The sequence below is a fragment of the Primulina huaijiensis genome, chromosome 6 (genome assembly GCF_012295235.1).
Source record: "Primulina huaijiensis isolate GDHJ02 chromosome 6, ASM1229523v2, whole genome shotgun sequence".
Lineage (NCBI taxonomy): Eukaryota > Viridiplantae > Streptophyta > Magnoliopsida > Lamiales > Gesneriaceae > Primulina > Primulina huaijiensis.
The window spans coordinates 971289-996689 of NC_133311.1; the positions used below are offsets into that span (position 1 = coordinate 971289).

At 33.4% G+C, this 25401-nt stretch overlaps 2 protein-coding genes and 1 pseudogene across 5 annotated transcripts; 1 reads left to right on the forward strand and 2 right to left on the reverse strand.

Moving 5' to 3' along the window:
- The first annotated feature begins 219 nt into the window (after positions 1-219).
- Positions 220-3935, forward strand: LOC140978982 (calmodulin calcium-dependent NAD kinase-like). Its single transcript, XM_073444292.1, has 8 exons — positions 220-681; positions 802-1025; positions 1122-1183; positions 1329-1550; positions 1726-1852; positions 2088-2407; positions 2663-2807; positions 3012-3935. Exons 1-8 carry the CDS (start codon positions 471-473, stop codon positions 3255-3257), a joined length of 1557 nt encoding a protein of 518 aa, XP_073300393.1. The 5' UTR covers positions 220-470; the 3' UTR covers positions 3258-3935.
- A 400-nt stretch (positions 3936-4335) lies between these two features.
- Positions 4336-12535, reverse strand: LOC140978909 (uncharacterized; annotated as a pseudogene).
- A 1363-nt stretch (positions 12536-13898) lies between these two features.
- LOC140978853 (E3 ubiquitin protein ligase DRIP2-like) lies at positions 13899-18413 on the reverse strand. Of its 4 annotated transcripts, none has more exons than XM_073444088.1 (8): positions 18242-18413; positions 17887-18136; positions 17302-17401; positions 16653-16977; positions 16121-16557; positions 15979-16029; positions 14721-14793; positions 13899-14512 (listed from the first exon to the last, which is right to left on the reverse strand). In XM_073444088.1, exons 2-8 carry the CDS (start codon positions 17999-18001, stop codon positions 14339-14341), a joined length of 1275 nt encoding a protein of 424 aa, XP_073300189.1. In that variant the 5' UTR covers positions 18002-18136; positions 18242-18413; the 3' UTR covers positions 13899-14338. The 4 variants fall into 4 exon arrangements, with proteins under 4 accessions (XP_073300189.1, XP_073300190.1, XP_073300188.1 ...); XM_073444089.1 differs by having other exon boundaries at positions 18226-18413; XM_073444087.1 differs by having other exon boundaries at positions 17887-18413.
- Between the last annotated feature and the right edge of the window lie 6988 nt (positions 18414-25401).

The following is a 25401-nucleotide window of genomic DNA, read 5'->3' on the forward strand; positions in this document are numbered from 1 at the left end:
AACTGCATTTTATTTGGAATTTTTTTCTTCAAAAATGTTTTTAAGATAGTTTTGTAATTTCAAATGCATTTTGTAACCTAATGTGTAAGAAAATTTGTACATCTAATTTTACAATGTTATATATATATCATTTTCCATTTTCCCCCTAAACATTTGGTCAAAACCAGACCAAAATTTTAGTCCATAGCTAGCCTAAAACAAAATTAAACAAATCTATCATTATTATAGTATATACAGGGAACGACACATAACAACACGTGTGTTTTCTCAAAGCCAAAACAACCACCTTAACGAGTAACCAGCAATCATGAAAATCCCCGAATCCACAGGATAATCATCTTTATTCTCCTTCCTTAGCCAAGAAATGCAGAAAGGTGAAATCTTTATGTGTGCATTCTTCATATTTTGAATGATATGTTGTGCAGATGACAATATAAAATCTCATATTGGATCAAAATACAGAGAAAATCATGGCAATATCTTTTCCTCTTTCATCAGATCGTAGCATCGGTTCTAATCCCACATATACACAAATCATATTAGCCTCATCCATGGGATTGATCATAGCAGCTGCGATGCATTATCGATTCAAGAAAATAAGAGATCAGCGGATCATTCCGTACATAAAGGTTTCCAATACTGGCCAGGTTGTGAAGCTTGAAAGATTCTCCCATTACGTAGGTAAATTGTAATATCCTTAGTGTTTGCATATCACACGTTCGATGTGTACATTTCTCGTGCAATATAGATCTATATCGGATTTTCTCACCATGGTGTGCGTGTGTACATGTGCTTATGCAGCAAGGCAACTGGGATTCGCAGATAGAAGAGAATGCCCGAATCTCTGTAAATTAGCTTCTGATTACATAAGAAAAGCCGAAGGGTGTGAGGAAGAATTATATGCATTTTTTGCTAATGAACCAGATGCAGACTCCCTGTTTATAAAGATGGTAGAAGAGTTTGAGAGGTGTATTCTTAGTTATTTCGCATTTCACTGGAAACATGCTTCCTATATGATCAGTCAGGTATGCGTGTGTCCGCACACACGACAAGTTTGCAGATAAATGACATTTAAATCAAGCAAGGAATCATAGAAATTTTGCCACATTTTGAATTTTCAGGTTCTTGGTTCTGAATCAGAGCCAAAAAAGAAGCTTAAACACATAGTCATGGCAGCCACTAGGTATGTGTATATAAATATTACCTTTTTTCTCATTCACTTTATAACTAAAAACACATGATATGCCCATTTTCAAGTTGAAGATATGTAGATTTTCAATTTAGAGTTTCGGTAAAAATTAACTATTCTTGTGTTTCACGGGATGAAGAGAACAGAGATTTGAAAGAGTGACCAAGAATCTGAAGGTTGCTAGAGTATTTACCACGTTAGTGGAGGAAATGAAAGCCATTGGTCTCGTATCTCTGGATGATTCACAGTGCACCGATGTGATGGTTCCGATGGCTCATAAAGACAGAAGTCCGGTTCTCCTCTTCATGGGTGGTGGAATGGGGGCTGGCAAGAGTACTGTACTAAAGGAAATTCTTAAAGAGTAAGCACATCAATCACACTATCAGCTAAAAAAGAAATGAAAACAAGTATTAGATTGGTTTAATTTCATTTCATAGAAGAGTGGATCATAATCTAGAAGTTCTTAAAAATCATAGTTCGTGTAAAAAAGCAGACTTCTAGACGTCTGAATCAAGATTGCTACCTCACTGGAACAGATCATTCTGGGTTGGAGCATCTGGGAATGCTGTTGTTATAGAAGCAGATGCCTTCAAAGAGTCAGATGTCATTTACAAAGCCCTAAGCTCTGCAGGACACCATGATATGCTTCAAACTGCTGAACTGGTATGCATTTCTGCCGCCCCGCACAGTTTCCAACCAACAAATGCTTCATCCTCTATGCCAAAATAAATGGCAGAAGAAAGGAATGAGGATGCTAGATTTTAAAAATATATATGTGGAAAAAAAAAAAACTGAAGTGATAATTGAAACAGGCAGCTTATCACCACAAAGATGAGGCTACTGGTTGCCTTCCACAGTATACCAATAGAAAATAATTCAACATAATTGAATTTTGCAGGTGCACCAGTCATCTACCGATGCAGCATCATCCCTCCTTGTAACTGCACTCAATGAAGGGCGAGATGTGATCATGGATGGAACCCTGTCGTGGGTTCCATTTGTTGTTCAGACAATTACCATGGCTAGGAATGTTCACAGGCGTCGATACCGCATGGGAGCTGGTTACAAGGAAGATAAAAATGGAGTTGTGACTGAAAGCTACTGGGAACAGATAGATGAAGAACAAGAACAGTGGGAAACTAAGAAGAGAAGGCCATACAGAATTGAGCTGGTGGGCGTTGTTTGTGATGCTTATTTAGCAGTTATTCGAGGAGTAAGGTCAGCAAGACATACTTCATTTGGATTATTCTAGATATCCGCTATTATTCTAGAGTTGATACAAGTAGGATATTGTGATACAGCATTTCCTTTTAATGTTCAACATCCAACCGAATAACATGAAAAGGAACTTAATTGTGCAGGTTCAACTTCAAAGTTATAATTATTTCCAAGAATGAACTATTAAACCAGTTGCACATATTTCATGAATTAACTAACATATTCTGAGTACTCTAAACTACGCTTCATCCACAGGAGGGCTATAATGTGTAGACGTGCGGTGAGAGTGAACTCGCAGCTAAAATCACACAAGAGGTTTGCAGATGCTTTCAGTACCTACTGCCAACTGGTAGACAATGCTCGACTCTATTGTACCAATGCCTTGGAAGGCCCACCTAAGGTACACTGACCACTCTTGATTTCTAAAGTTCTCAATGGATTTCATCATCTTATTACATGTAGCAACTAAACCAACAAGAAACAATAGATATCATGAACCCAATACCGAAATTTCAATTTTCTTGCCAAGGGAATTGCAAAGCTGCTTTGGTGTATTTATACCGATTGAAACGTCTCATATACTAACACAGCTATGATTTTGAAGTTAATAGGATGGAAAGACAAAGACAAGACTTTGCTGGTTGATCCAGACGAAATAAATTGTTTAAAAGTTGTAAGCAAGTTGAATGACAAAGCAGATTCAATATTTGAGCTCTACAAAAGTACAAATCCTGCGTATGAGGCAGGGTCAGTTTGGAAAGACATCGTGTTGTCCCCATCAAGGCTTAACATTCAGAAAGAACTCAAGTACTCAATCCAGAAGGTTGAAAGACACAGAGAGAGCGATTAGACAACACATCATATTGACAATCAAAACTCATTGACTTTCCCTAAGCTAGCAAACGAGATGTGGATTAGTGGCATATCGGTTTAAGGAACATCAATTGTATAGATTTTTCAAAAAATAAGACGAGAAAAGATGACTCGAGGATTTTAGAAAAAAGTTCAACATGAACATGTGCAATTCTCTTGCATGCGGCTACATACGGAGTGCTACAAGTAGAACATATGCAATCTCCTGCATGCGGTTGCATATTGGTGGGCAACAGTCATTTCATTGACGTTAAACAGTAAAAATAACCCATAAAATCTTACTCATTCAGTCAGAATCTCTTATGTTGGTCGAGAGAGATTTGATCCAGTTGCAGGCGAGAACTCAATTCACAAGTAGTTTCAAATACAAAATTCACTTAAGATATCAGGATACTGACAATGTTGTGAATTCCAAACAGACTCATTTAGATGCAACTTTAATATCCACGTTCGGAAAGAGTGAACAACATCCAACGCATGTTTTCAACTGTTGATCCAACATTTCTGCCCCAATAACGGGCCTCACTAGTAGCTAGCATAATTGCAAGTAAAAGTTTCATAAAGCAGAATGTCAATGTTGGCAAAAAAATCATAGCAGAAGATAATTAGAGCAACAAAGGAGTAGAGAACTGAAAGGAAGAACCGTAAGCATACCGAAAGACTATAGTTTACGAATACGAATATGATTTCTTCTGCTCAGAAACTGGAAATCCCGTTGAGCTCAATTCAAAATACCAACTTCCCACACACCATAGTGATCTGTTTATGTGCATTATTTCACCAGCCACTAACAAGATGAAAAACAAACAACCACGTGCAGTACTTTTAGAACAATATTATGAACTTCCATTCAATTTTCTTTAGAAAATGCTTCGTAAGAAAAGAGCTTTTGTGATTCATTCTGGAAAATAGGTTCAACCATGTTAACATCTGCAAACTGTATTGATCCTGAATACGATACATAAAAACTTCAATACCCAAAAATGTGACCACAGGACATATTTACAAAACTACTACTACAAACAAGCGCCACTTGCCAAACATATATATCTCTCTTATTTTTTCCCCTTTCTTGCTGCGGCTTCCTTTGCCGGAGACTTGACAGACTTGGGCTTTACACTCTTCACCGGAGCCTTCTTAGCCACCGTTTTCTTTGCTCCTGTAACCGCGGCCTTCTCCTTCCCCGGTGTGCCTCTTGCTGATACCTTTGCCACCTTAGTAGCCGGTTGCTTTTTACTTTCTTCTTCCTGTTCCTTTCTCTTCGTCGCGGCCTCTGGCTTCACGGGATCAGCAGCAGCTACCGGCTTCGCAGCAGACTTAGCGTTAGAAGCGGGCTTTGAGGTTTAGAGGTTTTTCTGGCAGTATCTTTTGGCTTGGTGGCGGGAGCCGGTTTCCTCTTAGCAGGAGCAGGAGGGCCAGACGGCAACTTATACGAGGCCTTAACTTTTACAAGCTTTCCAGAAGCAACCAGCTTCCTCAACTGAACCAGTAAAATCTTCTCGAAGTTAGGTTGAAGATTCTTCTGTTTCTCTTCGATAAACTTCGTGATCGCATATTGGCTCGACCCGTCTTATCCTTCAGCGTCACGATCGCGTCTTGAATCATCTGTATTTATGCAGAATCATCAGTACGCCACTTTCACAAGAAACGAAAACCCACCAAAAACGAAAATGAAGAACAATTCACTACCTCGAAGTAATGAGGGTGAGAGAGTAATCCCAGCTTCCTCGGCGCGGCGGGCTTCTTGGGCTTGGTTTCCTTAGAAGTGGCTGTTTTCTTAGGGTTTTCCGGGCGGCCGTAGCAGCCGGCTCAGCCACTATCTCGGCCTGAAGCGTTGCGGCATCCACGTGGAATTCTCAACTATATCTGAAACAAGATCCAATCTTGGGGGTGAAGAGAATCAAAGCCGTTAGCCATCAGTTTCTTGCTGAATTTATCAAGCAGGAGAATGAATGCAACCATTTGAATAACTCCAACCTGTTAAGGGGAAATTTAGGGAAAATTTATTCAAATGTGATTTATTTAAAAAAAAGATCTATAAGTCAATTTATATAAATATATTTATATTTAAATATAAATATATTATTAAATTTGATTTAAAAACTCTTAATACTGCATTTATTTTCATTTCAGTCGACTCTAAATCTGAATCTTTTTTCCGTCGACTTCTTCTCAAAACAATTTATCTTTCACATTTATTTCGATTTATTGAGATTTGTCAATTTACTTGAAAAAAAAAATCAACCCACACTTAAAAATCGACCAAAATTTTTGTCGACCAAAAACACAAAATTTTTGTCTTGGTCGACCAAAATCTTGAAATTGCTTGAAAGTGGTCTTGGTCGACCACTTCCAAGCAACTTGGTCTTGGTCGACCAAGAGAAAGGTCTCTTGGTCTTTTGGTCGACCAAGACCAAGAGACCAAAATTTTTGGTCCTGGTCTCTTGGTCGACCAAGACCAAAATTTTGGTCTTGGTCTTGGTCGGTCTTTTTGGTCTTGGTCGACCAATTGCTTTGCTTGGAAGTGGTCTTGGTCGACCACTTCAAGCAATTGCTTGGAGGTGGTCGACCACCATCAAGGTTGTTTTTGTGTCGACTTTTTTCTAATCCATATAGTTGATAAATATGGTCGATAATTATTTAATTTTGACGGATAATTACATAATTTTGATCAATGTTGCATGTTTTTTAACATACGAATCACATAATTTCACAAGTATGTTCTATAATGTTACATTATTATGTTACATGTTATGATATATGAGTCACAATTTCACAACTATGTTACATGTGTTTTGACATATGAGCCACAATTATGTTATATGTTTTAACATACGAATCACAATTTCACAACCAACTATGTTACATGTTGTTTTAACATATGAATCACAATCTCACAACTATTTTTGATGTTTTAACATATGAATCACAATTTCACAACTATGTTACATGTTTTAACATATGAATCACAATTTTATAACCAACTATGTTACATGTGTGTTTTAACATATGAATCACAATTTCACAACTATGTTACATGTTTTAATATATGAATTACAATTTCACAACTATGTTACATGTTTTAACATATGAATCATAATTTCACAACCAATTATGTTACATGTTGTTTTAACATATGAATCACAATTTCACAACTATGTTACATGTTTTAATATATGAATCACAATTATGTACATGTTTTTAACATATGAATCACAATTTCACAATTATGTTATATAATATTACATGTTTTAACATATGAATCACATATTTAGCTAGGTCGACACAAAGTAGACCTTGTTTTTTTTGGTCGACCCTTGTTGCTTTGCTTTTGGGTCGACCCAAAGGTATATCCTACAAAATTCAACAAAAATTAAGAGAATAAGATACTTAGAATAGACAAAAATTAATAATAAAAATAACAAAAAAAAAACATACAATTTCTTCTTGGTCAACCAAAATTATGTTGGTTGACCAAGAAAATGTTTGGTGGTCGATCAAGAAAATTAACTTAATTTTGGTCGACTATTTTTTCTGGGTGGATTGATATTTTTTCTCAAAATAAATTTTGTGTCGACCGAGAAGAAAAAGAAAAATAAAATTAATTAAGTTAAAGATTTTAATTACAGTTAATGTAATAATCAAGAGTCAACTCCTTCTTTTTAAAAAAAAAAGTCAGAGTCCTTAATTTTTAAATCTTTTATGTTTCAATCTCTTTTTTTTAATTGGCCCCCTATTAAGCTATCTTGACACTAAATTAATTTAGTGTAGTTTTTATATAAATAATTTTTAATCCATTACTTCTAAACTTTGTAATAAAAAAATATTCTCAAAATATTTACAACTATTTTAATCACTATAATTAATTTATTTCACAAAATATTTATCAACACATTAATATTATATTAATTAATTTATGCATAGAAATTAACTTTAAAAACTAATTAATTTAAATTATAATTATGATTACATAAATTTATATAATTAAATCATATTTATATATTTTTTAAATTTTTATTCAAATAAATATAACATTATAAAAGAATAAATTATTTAATTATTTATAGACTACATATTTTGTATAAAAAATATATACAAGTTTATTAAAATTAATAACTACACACCAAGCATAAGTAGGTCTCATGTTAAATGACATTGAAAAATAATACTTATATCACAAAAAACAAATTTTTTTTATAGTCACAGCAGGATTAGATATTCGTCTCACAAAATTAATCATAACAGAATATCGTACGAGAGTTCGTGAAATATATGAAAACATCTTGGATGTAAATTTTTGTGAAAAACTCAAAGAAACTCTTAAAATATTTGATTTGTGTAGATATGATGTTTGAACACCAGGAAGTCGATGCGAATGGAATATTTTCATTCATTCAAGAGTATATATGCAGTTTTCTTTTTTTTTTAAAAAAAAAAGTAGTATATATAAGTATTGTGGATCATGAGATTTTGAGGTATGAGACGAGGCGAGACGAGAAGATCATAAAAAATGGTGTGCTCAAAACTTAATATTTATAATTTTTTATCGATATAAATGTGATAGTATTTGTAGCATGAATTCTAGAAATAAAATATTGACAAAATATATAATCCAAAATAAAATGTCATAAATAAATACTGATAAAATCAAAAACGATCTAAACAAAATATAAAATCCATATTTCATACCAGTACATAGTTATTTGAATATTGATCATCTCGTAGCTTTGGAAACAAAAAAGTTTGAATAATCAAAAAAAATTCTCAATAGATAACATTGTCAAATCTTTAGTCTTTCTCTAGTTGATGTGTGAAATAAAGTTGAATATGGGATTTTGTTGAATCAACGTGCTTGTGGGCTTCATCATTCAAGGTCATTAATCATTATTAACTATTAAAAGATACATACATGTTGTATGTGTTATTATTATTTTTAATTTAATTAAATAATACTAAACAATTCATACAAAATTATTTTCAATTTAAAAGAGTTGTTCGATTATATAAACTATAATCTCTCTCGATTTTAGATTAAGAAAGAAGATACATGTTGTATGTGTTATTATTATTATTAGTTTAATCAAATAATACTAAACAATTCATACGAAATTATTTTCAATTTAAAAGAGTTGTTCGATTATATAAAATATAATCTCTCTCGATTTTGGATTAAAAAAGAGGATAAACGGGAATGAAATGACGAACTTTGACAGGCAGTTATTTATTTTTTGTTTTTTGTGGAAACTTCTTCTTCCAAAATTTCCCTTAATTTTTTTCCTACAATTTAAGTTAATCCTTTTCATTTACAATGACTCTGATGATGAATTAAAGTAGCGTAGTCTAATATATGCGATTTGATTTCACTACAAGATTTTAGTTCAACTATTATAATTATATATAATTTTTGGAAAAATATAGAACACTTGATTGATTTATATATTTACTCTTTTGTTAGAATGTTAGAACTTGTGACACTCGAAGAGTGTTTGAAATTAATAAATTATCATTGGCTTTTGACTTACAATATCATTTTTAGGTGTTTTTTAAGCTAGATTTTGCATTAAGTTTTTACTTAATTTAATTGAAGTTCAGAAGTTGATGAGATGTTGATTTTGCTTCTGTAAAATGTGATTGTAATAAAAAATTTTGAATTAAAATCACTTATCTATCAAACACTGTCAACTTCTTATTTTCAATTTTTCAATTTTTTTTTTATTAAACACTACAAACTTTCTCATAATATATAAATTTAGTCATTTCTTTAGATTCATAAGTTGTTGCAAACACTCCTCATATATAGAAGGTATATTTTAGATTAAGTATTGATTGTTTTATCATATAAACTTGTAGGATAACAATTAATATGATTTAAATGAAAAATTCAAAAGAAATTGGGAGGCTAATAATCGCATACGAACGTGTAATTACTGTTAGAGTAGGTGTCCAACGAGTCAACTTGTGACTTAAGCTTTATACATTCTTTTGTAAAAAACAATCTTTAATTTAATAATATTTTATAATTTTATCCAATTATAGTATTTACTTGATATGTATACACATTCAAGCTGCATAGATAAAGTCCTTGAATATATAATAGGTATTATGAGGTCTGCTTCTCAATGTAAGATCATGAAACTCATTTGGAAACGTATTGTATATTCTAAACCGATTCCTAGTCGATTCAGCTGTCTAAAATAAGTATAAATGTCGCACGAGCAACAACATATGCGATGTAAATACCGAGTTTCATTGGTAAAGACATGAAGATGTACAGTTATATATATGAGTAATCGTTTGATGATGTACTGAACAACCTTTTCTCAGACTTTTCAAGTGATTATCACTTATTGAGTGGAATAATTTGTAGTTATGGTTGTACATCATTAGTCATTTGACCCGAGACACCGTAGAAGCTTTACATACTAGCATACACTTTGATTAGTTTACCGACTCCATTGAGGGTCATCAGGTGACGAGATTGAGTGTAGTTTTGAAATACATAGAAGTCAATGTATTGTAGTCGGAATTCACCGCTCATCTACGGGTGAAGATATCCTATGTGATCTAATGAGTTAACAATGCAAATAATCTCTAGCCAGAATAAGATGTGTACATTTTGGAAAAACATTTCCTCAGTTGCACATAACATGTCACTATTATCACTCAAAGATATATCACACTGTTGTCGAATTTATTTGCAACTCTCGATATAGCAATGGTTACAGATTCTATCGGGATAACTGAGTTGGAGGGACCGTATTGTATGTTAACCATAATTTAAGTTTCTTGCAGGCACTATTAGTGATACCTAAGGGATCATGGAGCAATACTACTAGATGCTAGATGCAATCAGACTTGAGTTCCAACGTTCTTGATCAAATGGTTGACGAAAATAATGGAGCTAATTAGGGTAAGCACGAATAGGAACAAATGTTGTTCTGAATCACATGAAGTTATGAACCCACGGTAAGCTATATCTCTGAACCATTGAGAATCACACAAGTATCAGATTCTATATTTCCATTGAGATAGTCAAATTCAAGGAGTTGAATTTGGTGACTGTAGTATAACGATGATCAAAAAGATTGCTTATAAGTTGATTCCATAAAATGAAAATTGTGAAATTTAACTTAACTGCAAATTAAGTAATGAAAGATGAACTGTCTGTTTTAGTGAATGAGTTCACAAAACTGACAGCTGCTAAAAATATATGAAAGGATCGGTTAAGAAGTGAAATGTGTTTAGAAGGAGGGGTTGAATAAGCCTCTATTCTTTCTAATATCTTCTATTGCAAGGGAAAGAGAGGTCACGGTAGCATTAACTGCCTTCAGCTTTTCTGAGTTGAATACCTCTACATGTTCCAGTTTTAGAGATTATGTTCGTTTTTCGTAAGTTGAGTTCAGTTTAATAACAAACTGATACTTAATATCTTGTTAGTCGATGACAATCAGTTTAACTGAGAAAACAGTTGCGGAAGTAAACTGAATGAAAGATAGAATAACTAAAATAAAAGGTAACTGAAGTGAAAAGCACGCGATTTGTTTCTGGATGTTCGGAGAATGGAATAACTCCTATGTCACCCCTTCTATCACGAAGATAGGATTTCTACTAAAAGACTTTGATCGAATACAATGTTTGTACTGACCCACTTCAGTTTGGTCTTATCAATGCCACAACTGAAACTCTTAGTTACAACAGGCTATTTCAGTTCGTGACTGATCTTAGCACAACTTAACAATATAACAGAGATTACAGTGTGCTAACAAGCTCAAAGACGGTAGCCTTGAATGCTACAGATAGAACTTAGTAAGAGTGAGCTTTTGATTTCAGCAGAGTAACAGCTTGAGTAAAATAGTTGTTCTTGTCTCTTGTTCTTCAGCTGCTCTGTTCGCCTATTTATAGGCTTCTCTTCCAACGGTAACTTGATATAATATTTGAATTTTATATCCGTTGATTGCCACGTCGATATTCTCCTGACAATCGTAGACTGTAGACTCTGAAATGCGGCGTTCCACTACGAGTTACAGTCTGCTTGTACTGATGTCGGTTGAACATCCCTTTCATTTGATGACGTGTATGGCTGAGCGATCAGCTGATTAAAGTAACTGATAAGCTTGTGCTGAGTGAATCAACTGATCAGTTTCCAACTGATCAGTCGGCTGTCTTCAGAAATCCAGTTAGGTTCAACTGATCAGTCAGTTAACTTCGAAAGTTCAGTTCAGCTGGATTCGGTTGCCTTGATAACTCACGTGATACTTCAGTTAGGCAAGTTGTTTAATACGAATACTTGATCAATTCGTCAAATAAATAAATGATTTGTCAAACAGCCGAAATTAAGTTTCCAACAATATATNATAATGATAAAACACTATCATGATAAAAAGGAGAGTCATCATTAGATCATAAAGAGACTTTTATATATATGTAATCGATAGTTGAATTATATACAACTTATACATACAAGTTTTTGTTAACGGATTTTTTTCTCTCTCCCCCCTCAAAAACCGACCACCTTCCACCGCATCACACCTTCATGAAGCTGCCGCCCAGACATTGCAGCGCCGCCGCCATCTCTCCGGATTTTTGAAATTCCGGCAATCAACACTGGATATAAATTTCGTTTAGATCTCTAGTGCGATCTATACAAGGAATCCAGTGAAAAATTTTGGCATTTGAAATTTTCATTTTTCATTATATGAACGAGATTTTTACCCTCGACACATCGATGCTGTATATCATCGATCTGGATTATAATGAGTTCACAATCATTTATTTAGTATAGTAAATATTAAATATACTACTTAAATAAAAAAATTAGTAGTAGTGACTACTAAGTACAAAATTCTCATGAAACATTCTAGAAGAGTTTATAATGGATTAATTAATTAATAATTAATTGAGTAACTAAATAAAAGTTATTTAATTTAAAACATTAATAAATACATATATGTGTGTATATAGTATTATCAAAAGCTAATAATAATTTAATTACGTATGATAGTTTCAAGAATGAAAAATACAAACATGACAATTTTTGAATAATGATAAAACACTATCATGATAAAAAGGAGAGTCATCATTAGATCATAAAGAGACTTTTATATATATGTAATCGATAGTTGAATTATATACAACTTATACATACAAGTTTTTGTTAACGGATTTTTTTCTCTCTCCCCCCTCAAAAACCGACCACCTTCCACCGCATCACACCTTCATGAAGCTGCAGCCCAGACATTGCAGCGCCGCCGCCATCTCTCCGGATTTTTGAAATTCCGGCAATCAACACTGGATATAAATTTCGTTTAGATCTCTAGTGCGATCTATACAAGGAATCCAGTTTCTGATCGTGGTCCTGATTAAACAATTGAAGAAAGAGAAAGATTGATTCGTATGATTTACAACAAGAGCTATTTCCACTTAAAATCCGGAATAGTTGGAGTCGGTGTTATATACGCAAAGGTAAATCATTCTAAAACATCATATGAATAATTTAAATCATACGACGTCCAAATAATGTTTTGAACGTCAAAATAAAAAATTTTAAACTTTCGAAAAAACGGTACACCAACAATTACGAATTCTCGAACACGACATTGAAAAGCATGTTGAATGTTCAAATTTGCAAACTATGATAGTGTTTATATGTTTGTTTTCTATCATTAAAAAAATTAAAATGTTTCTTTTTATGATATGAAATCAGATCTTTGTAGTTTATTTTCTAATTAAGGTTAGATCTATATGTATGGGGTAAAAACAACGCAACTGTCAAACATATGAGTGATATTAGTTGAAGATGTGAATATATTTGGTTATTTATGTAACCTTTTTTTATTAATCATCACAGCCTCNTTATTATTATTATTATTATTATTATTATTATTATTATTATTATAGAGATCAATGATGCATCAAAATTGTGAATTCTATTAAAAGTTTCAAATAACATAAATCACGCAATGTTAGTTTGCGTTTGAAATGATACATTTTATTTAATTTAAGATTATAAATTTGATATGAGGAAGGATTCGAGGGATGAATTTTAATTATATCTATCTTGAATATCTTTGAAATCCATCACAATTATCATTAAAATTTCATAATTTGGTACAGAATAAATATGAAATCAAATTGAATTTTAAATCAATGAATTTGTTCATCAATCAAATCACAACTTTTCCGAACAAATAAATAATTTGAAATTCATCATCTCAAATTCATTAATCCAATAACAATCTTTTAAAAAAAAAATTCAATGGAATTAATTTACTCAATTAGAAAATATCTATCAAATTCTATAAAACCAAATGCGATAAAAATAATACCTTGGAACACGACGGTTAGACTGACAACAAAAAAAAAATCAACAAATTCATTTAAAAAATAAAATAAAAATAGTTGTAAATTATTGATGAATATAAAAGTACTATGATTGATATTGAACATGATATATGAAAAAATATTTGTATTTACTCAGAGAAAAAGATTAACAAATTATATATACACTGAAAAATAGAGTGCTTAAAAAATATATAATTTAAAATGTTTTTTTCCCTCAACATTGCTCAATGACTAACATTAATTTCAAATATATAGATCTGTCATTGACATTTAACAACAACTGCATAAATAATTTTGTTTAAAATGAAACTACTCTCACGTGCAAAACACTTACAATTTCAAATAAAACTATTCCTCGTGCATCCCACGTGCGACTACTCCTCGTGCTTCCCAAATGCATCGCACGTACGTTGCACGTGAGAGTAATTTCAACTAAAACAAAACTATAGCATGCAATTTCCTAGTTTATATATATGTGTGTGTGTGTGTGTGTGTGTGTGTGTGTGAATGAATGATACAAGCACACAGTACCACAAATTGTTCCATGCAATAGGCATCCCAGGCTTAGATCAAGTCATCAAACACCAGAAACTCGCAAGAGTTATCCTCTCCAACTTGGATAACATAATTTTTGAGAGCACACTCAAATCGTTCGGAAGTACCACGATGTAACACAAGATTCTTAGGACATGAGAAAAGAATGCGAGCCAGACAGAGTCAACTGGAGTCTGGAAATTTGCGGGTATAGCATAATACCATCACGAAGTCCTTTGCAGACGAGCCGATGGTGGCTGATGCTCTCTCTGTTCCACTCATTTGAAGCCATAGTTCCACAAGATTATGCAATGTTAATGTGGGGATCACTGTCTGTCCCATGCATTTTATTTCCACCTACAAAGTTTTGATTAGCAGAAACGTTGTTGCTGTAAATAACTTCATAGGTACAAGAATCGCCATCTCAGAACTAAGGCCGCCAGTGAAAGAAAGTAAAATTAAAAAGTTACTGATATACAAAAGTGACAGACAAGGAAAGTAAATATTTGCTAGGTTGATGGCAGAAACCACAGATAAATTATCAGAATGAGATGAATCAAGTTACCTCATTTTCGCTTGCAAGGTCCAACTTCCCTCTCAGGTATTTTTGAATCAGAGAAACCTGTATGCTCCCATCCCTGTGAAAATTGAACGGATATGATCAGTTATATTTGAAACTGAACGTCAAGTACAAAACTTTTAGTGCAAGAGCCCATAAACCATCCCTTGATTCATGTCTTTTTTCCAGTGCACTTAATAATTCAGCTAAACAAAAAGAGTGGAAAGTATAATAACCACGTTATAATATTCAGAGGGGATATGTGAGCATGAGTTCAATTATTCAGTTTGCATAGCAGAGACTCCAAAAGAGAATATATACAGAACTATCTGCAGTAATTCCACAACATAGTTCCGTAATAAAATTCAACTGTGGCAACCTTCATAGAACCACAATGAAAATCTAAAATCATGACGACCCACGTGAAAACTGTGAAGACCATGTAGGATCTATTGTAATGGTATTACCGGCCCACACGTACTCAAGGATCTGCTTACGAAGGTGTGAGATCAGTTGGTGCTGGTTCCTCATCATCCTTGGATTTATTTGCCTATGGGTGTGTTAGATCATTCACGGATCTAGGGGTGATGGACAAACGGAAACATAGAAACACCAATGTTTCAAAAAGACGTGGTGTGGACCTAAACGGTTACGACTCTAAAGATATCTGTTTCTGCTACAGCTTGAACTTAGTCTATGAGATGAGTAAGGCCAGTACATCCTTGGACCAAGAAAAGAGTTCTGAGAAGCATCAAAGAACACTGAAATCTATGTTGTTTACACATTATTATTTTCAAACTCACGCCCACCGAGCAGTACTCATTTAGACTAGCCCAGCACCAACACTAGTCCACCTTCCCAAGAAAAGAGGCTCTCATCCGGGGAAATTTTCACTGCTGATTAAGATCTGCAATTGACAGTCAACTATATATTCATAAAATGGTAAGACGCTATGTAAAGTTTGAATTTACACAGAAACAGAAACTCTCAACCACAGTAGCACGGAAACATTTCAGAGGAATTCCCAATACCACGAGATTTTAATAATTAGGAATTGCTTGAACTATGACTTCTATATGTGTTAAGTAACATTCTTCTCATATACCATTGGCTGACATTTTGTTGACATGCATCCAGATAATTAAAGTTATAAGCCACTAATAATGTTAGTGCAATTCTGGTGTAGAATGTAAGGGATAAACATCCCAACAGGAACACTTTTTCACTCAAAAGTTAAAAGTAATAATAGTTATCAAGCACTTACTTTATTCTTAGGTAACTAGAAGCAATCTGAGGTAAGGGTGCATGTGCATCCCTGAAGATATAATACAGAAAATTACAAAGGTAGTTGGCTTCAAATCAAAATTTTATTTCACATTGTTATAAGGATATAGGTGACTGCTTACTTTTCATCAGAGGCCACTAATGAGAACCAAATAGGACTATTTCGGTCAAATTTAGCACAGGCAGCATCAAGCACAACCGGAGGTGGAACCCTGAATTCTCCAAGCTTTTCGCCCTTTTTTTTTTGGCGACCTCTCCGCAATTTGTCAGGTCTTTCTGATTCTTGTGCAGTGTGAACAGTAGAGTTCTCAGCTTGAACCTTCGATTTCGGCCTGTTTTCCTTATGTTTGGTCTTAGCAAGATTTCTCTCATTGTCATGGGATTCTGATTTAGCAACAGATCCTTGAGTCGTAAACTTTGAAGATTTGCTCCTACTCGCTGCTTCCACCAAGCACGTTAATGGTTTCCAAAGATCAAGTTTTCCCTCCCAAAGTTCAGAATCATTCTCCCTTCCTTTATCAGAATTAGGATGATTAGACGGCTCAGCAGCAGTATGGTTCTGCAGCACACGGAAACGTAGTTGTAGCAAATGCAAAAATCTACACAGTTCACGAATTAGGTAATATTCAAACTAATTATAACTCTATACTTCACCTGCCGTGCATTCTGAGTAAATTTTGTTAAAATATCCTGTGAGCTAGAGCTCTCAAGGTGGTCACTCGAGGATTCCTCTTTTCTAAAATGTTTCTCTATGATGAAACTTGAATCTCTTGATACTTTTCTAGCAATGGATTTTGATCTTCTACCAGTCATCCCACTCTGCGTCGAAACTCTTGGAGTGCTAACCACCAATGATGAGAGGGATCTTTCCTTTCTTTTGGCTGGAAACGTGACAGGAGTCACAACCTCCGGAGAATTCACATGTGTCCTCTTATAAGGGAATAATCTCGCCCTTATATCTTGCAAATTATGATCAGGCCTGATAAACGATTATGAGGGAAATGACAATGAAAAATGATGCAGCCCACGGTCAAATGAAGAAATGTGAGTTGCACATAAAGGGCACGGACAAAAAGGTTCTATTTCAATTTTACTGCAGCAAGTCTGGTTGAAAAAAGTGGCATATGGCATATATACAAGAAGCAATGTGATGTTCACCATACGTAGGAAAATTTACAAGAACATGCAACAAAATTCCTGTATTGTACGCTAATGAAAAGAAAGAAAGAGCATGAAGAGAAGTGCTGTATCAGTGCGAGCTAGTGTGTGAGAGAGAAAGCCATCAATGCTGACAGCTAGCTACCTCAATTTGTCTAAAGGAGCACATCCCAGATCAATATCGCAAACTGGACAGCACTCCATTTCCTCATCCAATAGCTTCTTGAATATGCATTTCCTGCAAACTGGATAATATTCAAAGATAAAAGAATATCAGATTCCTTAAACAAGATTTCATGAAAAAGAATTTTAAAAATTAGGAAGCTTTCCAATTTGATCAATCACCGGATATGTCAAATATAGGCGTAACGAGTTAACTGAAATCAAGAACACACTTCAACACTATAAGGATAGAATCAATGNTATCTAATCATTTATCCAAAGATAAATAAACTTCCCACCAAGCAGACAAATACGTATGTCCAACAAGCCAAATATGGATACACAAATTCACACAAACAACCCATTAACACGTGTAGCTCCCAGATCGCTGGCACCCGATCCCACAAAACGAAAAATCGAAATTCGAATATCACAAACTCAACGCAAAAAACCCAGATGAAACAACCACCATCACATCCCAGAACAGGTGACAATTTGAGGAACTCGCACCAAATTACAAGAGAAATCCACGAATCCAAACAATTACGACAAGAGAGAAGCCACTCACACGTATGAAGGCATTCAATAATCGTAGTAGCATCGCGAAACAGCTTGTGGCAGAGAGGACACGTCATGCATGACGCCACCGACTCCCGCCTCGCTTTCACAATTTGATTCGGCATCGCACGATCGAATTTCCCCGAAAATCAACACAAGAAAAACCACGAACGAAAGCCACCACGTATCCTATGCGGTGCATGCTATCGCCACCGCATGAGGCATGGGATTTACGTCCATATCCACTGGCTCTTTAGCATCTGCAAGAAACCCATAAACCAGAGCCAGATTATTACAGCAAAAGCAAACGTCAGGCACCGTAATAATAACCACACACGCGTGTGACTACAAGATGGGATTGCTACATCAATCGACCAGCAAATCCGAGTATAAACAGCTGATATGGGGGAAAGCTGGACGTGGGTTCGAGGGATTGACTCTCGCGGATGATCTGAGAACTGGCTCTGGCTATATAGCTGGGGTGTGAGTCGAAATCGAGAAAGACAGAGTAGGAGCAAAGAACAAGTATGCACACACACACACACACACACACACACTACACACACGCATATGTATATACATTGATTATCTGATATTTCTTTTTTCTTTCTTATATAATATTTCTAAATAAAAAAATCCATTTTTATATTAAAAAAAGACTATTTTTTTCTAAAGGAATGTTGTGGTAGAGAATGTAATTACACTAATTTGTGGGGGCCAAGATTAAATCCGCATTTGCACCTGTTAACATGTTTGTTGGGAACTTTGGGGTTAAGGCCCATGCTAGCATAGGTTGTTGGACGATTTTTCTATAGTACTTCCGGTCAACTTTGCCATGTTAACATGCGGTGTGTAAATCAAAGATGTAAACGAATCGATTCGAAAAATATTCCATTCAGATTTGAGTTTATTGAATTTGAGCTAATTTCAAACATGTTCGAATTTTTTTTCGAGTCGAACTCGAGCTCAAATTATTTTGTTCGACAGTTCGCGAACAACTCATGAGTTATAATATTTTATTAATCTAATATAATTATATATTAAATAAATAAATTTCAAATATTTCGAGTACTTATTTTTTAACAATAATTCAAATAGTTCGTGAACATATTCGAATCTTTCGAGCTTTAATTCAAACCGAATTCGATCTAAAAATTTTAAAATTTTCGAATTTTGGATCGAAGTCGAACAGAAGAAAACTAATTCGAGTCTTATTGTGTTCAATAAACCGTAAGAACATGTTTAACGGTAAGATGACATTGAAACATTAATTTTTTTTATTAATTACTCGGTATTTAAAAAAATTTACACATGACTAAAAAAGATTAAAATTACATATAACTAAAATTTCAAACTTACGCTAATTTTTCAAAAAGAAACATGTAACTAAAAAATAAAAAAGAAAAGAAAAATAAAATTAATTAAATATCATTAGTTATTTGATTTATAAACTAAATTAGAAAAACGAGTTAAAGAAATAAAAGTTTAGTAAATACACTGACAAGTGTTGCATCTCGCCCACAACATGTAGGCAAAAATTGGTGTGAGACGGTCTCATAGGTCGTATTTTTTGAGACGGATCTCTTATTTGGATCATTCATGAAAAAATATTACTTTTTATGCTAAGAATATTACTTTTTATTGTGAATATCGATAGAGTTGACCCGTCTCACAGATAAAGAATCGTGAGACGTTCTCACAAAAGACTTATTCAAACATGTATCTCTCGTATTGCAAGCAAAATTGTAGAAAGCAGTGTTTTTATAACCGTACCGTTAATCGAACCGGTCAAGCCTTAACAAATGGTTCAACCGGTTCAACCGAACGGTCGAACCGGATCAATAAAATTAATATTTTATTTATTTTATATAATAAATAAAATGGTAAAATATTGATTATTTATGTTTTTATAGTTTTTACTTAATTTTTAAGATGAAAATTACAACAAATATCCAAATAAACATCACTTTTCAAATTCAAAAATCCAAATTACACCTAACATGTAACCAAATAGTGATGACCAAGTTTAAGTGCCCAAGAAAACATCAAGTTTAATTATACAAAAAAGTAGCAAACATCAAATTTCTTATACAAAAAAGTATCAAACATCCAATTTCAACTTTCAAGTTGCATCCTTTGATGCCCACACCGCATCCAATTCTTGAAGTGTTCTTTCGTAGTCATTATCATCTTCATCCCCACCATCCAAAAGTTCTTCCAAGTCCAAAGAAGGTGTTTCTTGCATTTCACCAACACCTTTATCTAAATATTTTTTTAAAAATTAAAATAATACATGTTTAGCAAACAGAAAGCAAAAATTTGTTAAAAAATTTTTCCGATTTTTCCGGGTTTTAACCGGTTTTTTCCGGTTAAACCTATTTTCTGGGTTTTTACTTATCTCCGGACCGGTCTGGAGGCCGGTTCACGGTTGAACCGGTCCGACCGGCCGGTCCGGTCCGGTTTGGAGAACATTGGTAGAAAGTATGAAATAAGCCAGATGGGACGAGATCATATAAAGTTAAACAAGTTTAATACGAGAATAAATGTTTTTAGTTTTACTATAATTCCACGTCAATCAATATTTCAAAAATATATAAATATACAAAATTTAAAAATAAAGAATATTTTGGTGTTTTAAAGATTTTTTTTTAAAATTTTCATATTATTAAATATTTAAAATTTTATTCTCTTTCCATTTATTTTTCCTCACTCAATTTAATTAATGAGTGCAGCTAGACGCGTAGATGTTATGCTTCATCAATCATAATAATTATATAATATTCATTATAATAATGTTGACAGGTGAGGATAATTACAGATAAATTTGAACATGGAATATAAATTGTTATATAAATTTTTTATGTAAGATAATAACCTGTTCCACTAGATATTTTTTTTCGAATTTTCATAAAAATAAAAATAATAATAGTGATTATATTTTTGGAAGAAAATTATATATATTTTAGAAACTAAAAACAATAACTCTCGGTGTTTCACTTGATAATTATATTATTATTATATTATAATATAAAAGTGTAGATGTTATTATTTGTTGGGATCGAGAAAGAGTTTAGTCTTTGAAAATATTTGTTTTTAAAATTTATTTTTAACCGTTTTTTGGGCGGTTGAAAGTTTCTCTCAAACAGTTAGAAATATGAACCACTTGAAAAGTGCCGAAAACGGTTCAATATTTCTATTTATAGTTTCAACTAGTTGGCAATCTAATCAAGAAGATATGATTTGAATTGTAAAAGCTTTCAAAAAGTAAAGACACGGGATTTTTATGGATGTTCGGATATAATACTCCTACGTCACCTCTTCTTCCTCTATAAGAAGGATTTCACTAAAAGACTTTGGCTTTACAAAACTCTTTGCAACAGCACACTCCAATCAGGACTTATCACATTGCTTGTTTCGGAACTCTTAGTGATCATTTTACACTTCTGGATTTTAAAAAACATCGGTTCACCATACACCACTATTAATCAAATAATCAAATGTTACTGATGTAAATAAAACAATCTATTTTAGTAGCACGAATATGATCCTTGAATGATCAGATATCTTTCTGTTGAGAGGTTCTTGATGAGTGATGAGATACGCGATCTTTGATTGCGCTCAGATTCTTTAAGTATGCAGGCTTGTAGTAATAACACAGTTGAAAGCTTGATGATTTATATTGTATTTTTTTCTTGTCTATCTTGCATACTTCCAGCTCTTCTTATATAAGCAGTCATTCCAACGGTCGGAGAGAGATGAGTAACGTTACCTTGTAACCTTAGAATGATGTGTCATTATCAGCTACAAATACATTAAATGTTCTTCAGCAAAGCATTTAATGTTCTTGTTGCTAGCATAGCTTTGAATCTCGTTCCTTGAAGAATTACTGTTGAGTATTCTTTTATGACAACTGTTTTTACCATCAGAACTTGTAGGATATAAGTGATCTTTTTTTTTTGGGATAGTGATATAAATGCAGATCAATATCAGGACTGGTGCAGGACATAATTGACTCGTAGCGGTGCAAAACCATTGAATGTCCTGGACCGATCATAGAATGTCTTTCATTAAGTGAGCAATAAATAGCTCTTTTAATGACTCGATTTAAAGTCTTCGAACAGTCGGTTGGGAAGTTCTTTAAAAGTTTAAACTTCTTTTGCTTCAAACGTGTGAATGGTAGGCGGTCTGAAATTCAAGCGGTTGAAGACTAAGCGGTCTAAAATTCAAGCGGTTGAAGACTAGGCGGTTGAATTGGTTCCTGTTATATACAGAAAATTGCATCTGTTTCCTGAAACAGTTAAATGTTGTTTTGATTTTATCGACCACCAAAACTCGTAAGTGATAGTAATTCCTTAACATTATTCTTGTTATAGCATGAATTTTTATTTTGGCAACGTAACATAAATATTTGAAATACGCTAGTACTACATATTTCGTGTTCTAAAATATGAAATAAAAAATTAGACAAATATTTACATTAAATTTCATTCTTAACTATTTGGATATAAACATGTGGGGAAAAATATTTATTTNATACTTTTTCATTATTTTTCATCCAAATTAAAGCCAAGATAATTTGTTTTTTGAAGAAAATACAATTTGGATGCAAAATTAAAATAATAGAGGGTATTGCCTTTTAAACATAACAACTGGCCACGCGATGCATGGGGAAAATGGAGGAGGAAATAAAAGGTGTGATGGAAAAATAGTGGAATATGAAGTTGGCTGGTTAGACTTAAAATATAAAAAGTCTTTACCAACACATTTAAATATTAAAAAGGTTTAGATTTAATTAATAACATAGATGTATATATACATACATCAAGATCTTCTCGTAAAAAATCGGGTTAAATTGATTTCGTTGAAATCCTCAATTATATTGTATATATATTAACTAGTGTTCTCCGCAAGCGCGTGTTGATTATTTGTACAATTTATTTTATATATAGATATAGATAGATACTCTTGTTCTAAAAATTAAAATATTAATTTTTATATTGAAGATTAAAAAAAAGAGTTAATAATGATATATTGTTTATATGATTCTATGATTATCTAATTAATTGTCTGATTTTTACACTTCCTTTAGTTTTGTTATCGAAATTTATATACAACGTATAATAATTATTTTCGTCACTCGATACGTAGCCTCTGAACCAAAAATCCTAGATCCGTCCTTGGCTCAACTTGTATAGCGTATGGTTTAGACAAGTGAATTCAGTAATGCTTTTTTTTTTTTTTTTCTATTTTTAAAACCATAATTGTAGAACATATTACTTGTGTAAATAACTTAAATTAATTTTGTGTTGATCCAATAACTATTTCGAGTGCATTATATATTATATTTTTATAAAACAAATTTGATACAATGGGATGAGAGAAACCTAATATAACATCGCACTCTGGCGGTAGGTGTAACGCCCGAAAATCATTCCACGTAAACCGTATGCATGAAAATTATTAAATTGCTAAAATATTTTAATTAAATGATTTTGGATGTATGAATAATATGTTTTGAGTGACTTAATGATATATTAATTGTGTAATTTTGCTCGATTGCATATTTTAAAGATGTTCGGGCGAATATCAGTGGTTGGTCTGGACGGAGGACCAGAGACGATTAAGATGTTAAAGATTTAAAAGCTAAATTTTTAGCTAAGAAAATATTTATTTTAAATAATTTAAAAATTATTGCATTTTTAATGTCAAATTTAAATTAATTAGTGGGAGTAAGAAAATTATGTATTTTATAAGAGATTAATTTCGAAATATATATTTTTAAATTTTTTAATTTGAAGCCTAATAATTTTTTTAATCTTAATGAGCTTAATTTATTAATTAAAAATTAAGATTAATTAAGCTCGTTAATTAAATGATTTAGAAAAGTCTTTTTGTTTTGTCTTATTTTGTTTATATATACTTAATCCCTGAAACCTAAAAACACACACCCACACACCAAAACACACCCACACACACAATTACATGAATTGAAGGAATTGACCGAAACAAGGGAGTCTTGGGCAAGGAAGTTTTCGATTTTTTTTCTCTTCGTTCTTCGATTTTCTTCCTCGTTCTTCCCTCCAATAATGATCACTCGACTCCCTTGCATCCCAATGTGACTTTTTGGTGGGGTTTTGACGAGAAAAAAAGATAGAAAAGAGGTAAAAATCGTATCCCGTTCGTCACCGACGTTCAACCGCTTCGATATTCGTATTTCGAGCGTTTTAAACGCAAAGACATGTTTTCAAACCTTTCTTTATGCACCATTCAATCCATAATATTGCATGTATTTGATTTTTGTGAAAAGTTCATAAGGATGATTATTTTAAGTTTTATATATATATGCATCCCATGTTTTTCAAAAAGAAAATCCTACGTTTTTTAGAATTGTTGAAGGAATGATGCAAACCAAAGGCTAAGGGGATGGTGGAAAGGACTAGGCCAGGGGCTTGGGACGTGCCTTAGGTTCCTGGTGAGGGGCTAGTGTGGGCCAAGAGTCGATCCAAGGCTGTGACAGCCGCTGGTGCTACGCAAGGGACGCACGCGGTGAGCTGCTGATGCGAGAGGTTTAGGGCTTAGTGTGTCGGGTCTGAGTCCAAAAAAGGCTGATCATGGTCTTGGTTAGGGTCTACGGAAGAGGTCTAGGACCTGGTTCGGGGTCGTTTCGAGCCGTGGTACGTTCGGGGTCGTAATTTGCCCGAACATGTCAAAATAGAGACGAATTAGACCTAGGTTAAATATTTTCTTCAAGTTTCTGTGTTGACTTGGGTTTGGGAAGTTCCAGCAGCTTAAATTGGGTCTTAAGATGTTAATAAAGGTTTGGTCTCGGGTTGGTTCGAGTCAGAAGAGTAGTTTGATAATTTGTTTTCCTGAAAACGCGAACACGGGGGTAAATGAGTCATTCAGTGAGTGAATCGAGTCGTTTGAAACATAAGTCCTAAGATGAAATTTCCAACAAGTTTCTGGATATTTTGGGTATTTTTAGGATTTTGGAATCGAGTCGCTTTTGTTCGGACGAAGTCTTAGGTCGTCCGGGTAGTTATAGAGTTGAAACGTGGGCGGTCGGTTTGAGGAAAAGTCGAGGGTAGTTTGCAACTTCCAAAACAATTCCATATCATGCTAAATGTTATTTTTAGAAGTTTTAAAGGATATGCATTATATATGCTATTTTCAGAAATTTAAACATATCTACATGTTTATGTTATTTTTAGCAATCACGACGTATACAAATGATATAAGTCATTTTTGGGAATTTTAAAGAATATGAAAAGTTATACATGTTCTTATGAAATGATAAAATAAATGAAAATATTTTTGAGGAATGTGAATTGACCGTGACGTAAAAGTAGTAAGGAATACGTTGGAAACGAAAACGGTGACCTTGCAATGCAAAGAGAGTGAACTGTCGAAAACGGGGGCGGGAATCTCAATAATAATGGATCCATTGAAGAAGTGAACGGTGAAGTTATTTTATAATAGTCGGAGGAATCGTCGAAGAAGTGGACGTTGAACCTAGCGGCCTAGT

Excerpts from the sequence above, each read along its gene's own strand:
- LOC140978982 (XM_073444292.1), top strand. The coding sequence starts at position 471 with ATGGCAATATCTTTTCCTCTTTCATCAGATCGTAGCATCGGTTCTAAT. Across the intron at positions 1,853-2,087 it reads TGCTTCAAACTGCTGAACTG|GTGCACCAGTCATCTACCGA; the intron begins GTATGCATTTCT and ends TGAATTTTGCAG. Across the intron at positions 2,808-3,011 it reads CCTTGGAAGGCCCACCTAAG|TTAATAGGATGGAAAGACAA; the intron begins GTACACTGACCA and ends ATGATTTTGAAG.
- LOC140978853 (XM_073444088.1), bottom strand. The coding sequence starts at position 18,001 with ATGCCGAATCAAATTGTGAAAGCGAGGCGGGAGTCGGTGGCGTCATGC. Across the intron at positions 17,402-17,886 it reads TATTGAATGCCTTCATACGT|TTTGCAGGAAATGCATATTC; the intron begins GTGAGTGGCTTC and ends AATATTATCCAG. Across the intron at positions 16,978-17,301 it reads GCTCCTTTAGACAAATTGAG|GCCTGATCATAATTTGCAAG; the intron begins GTAGCTAGCTGT and ends ATCGTTTATCAG.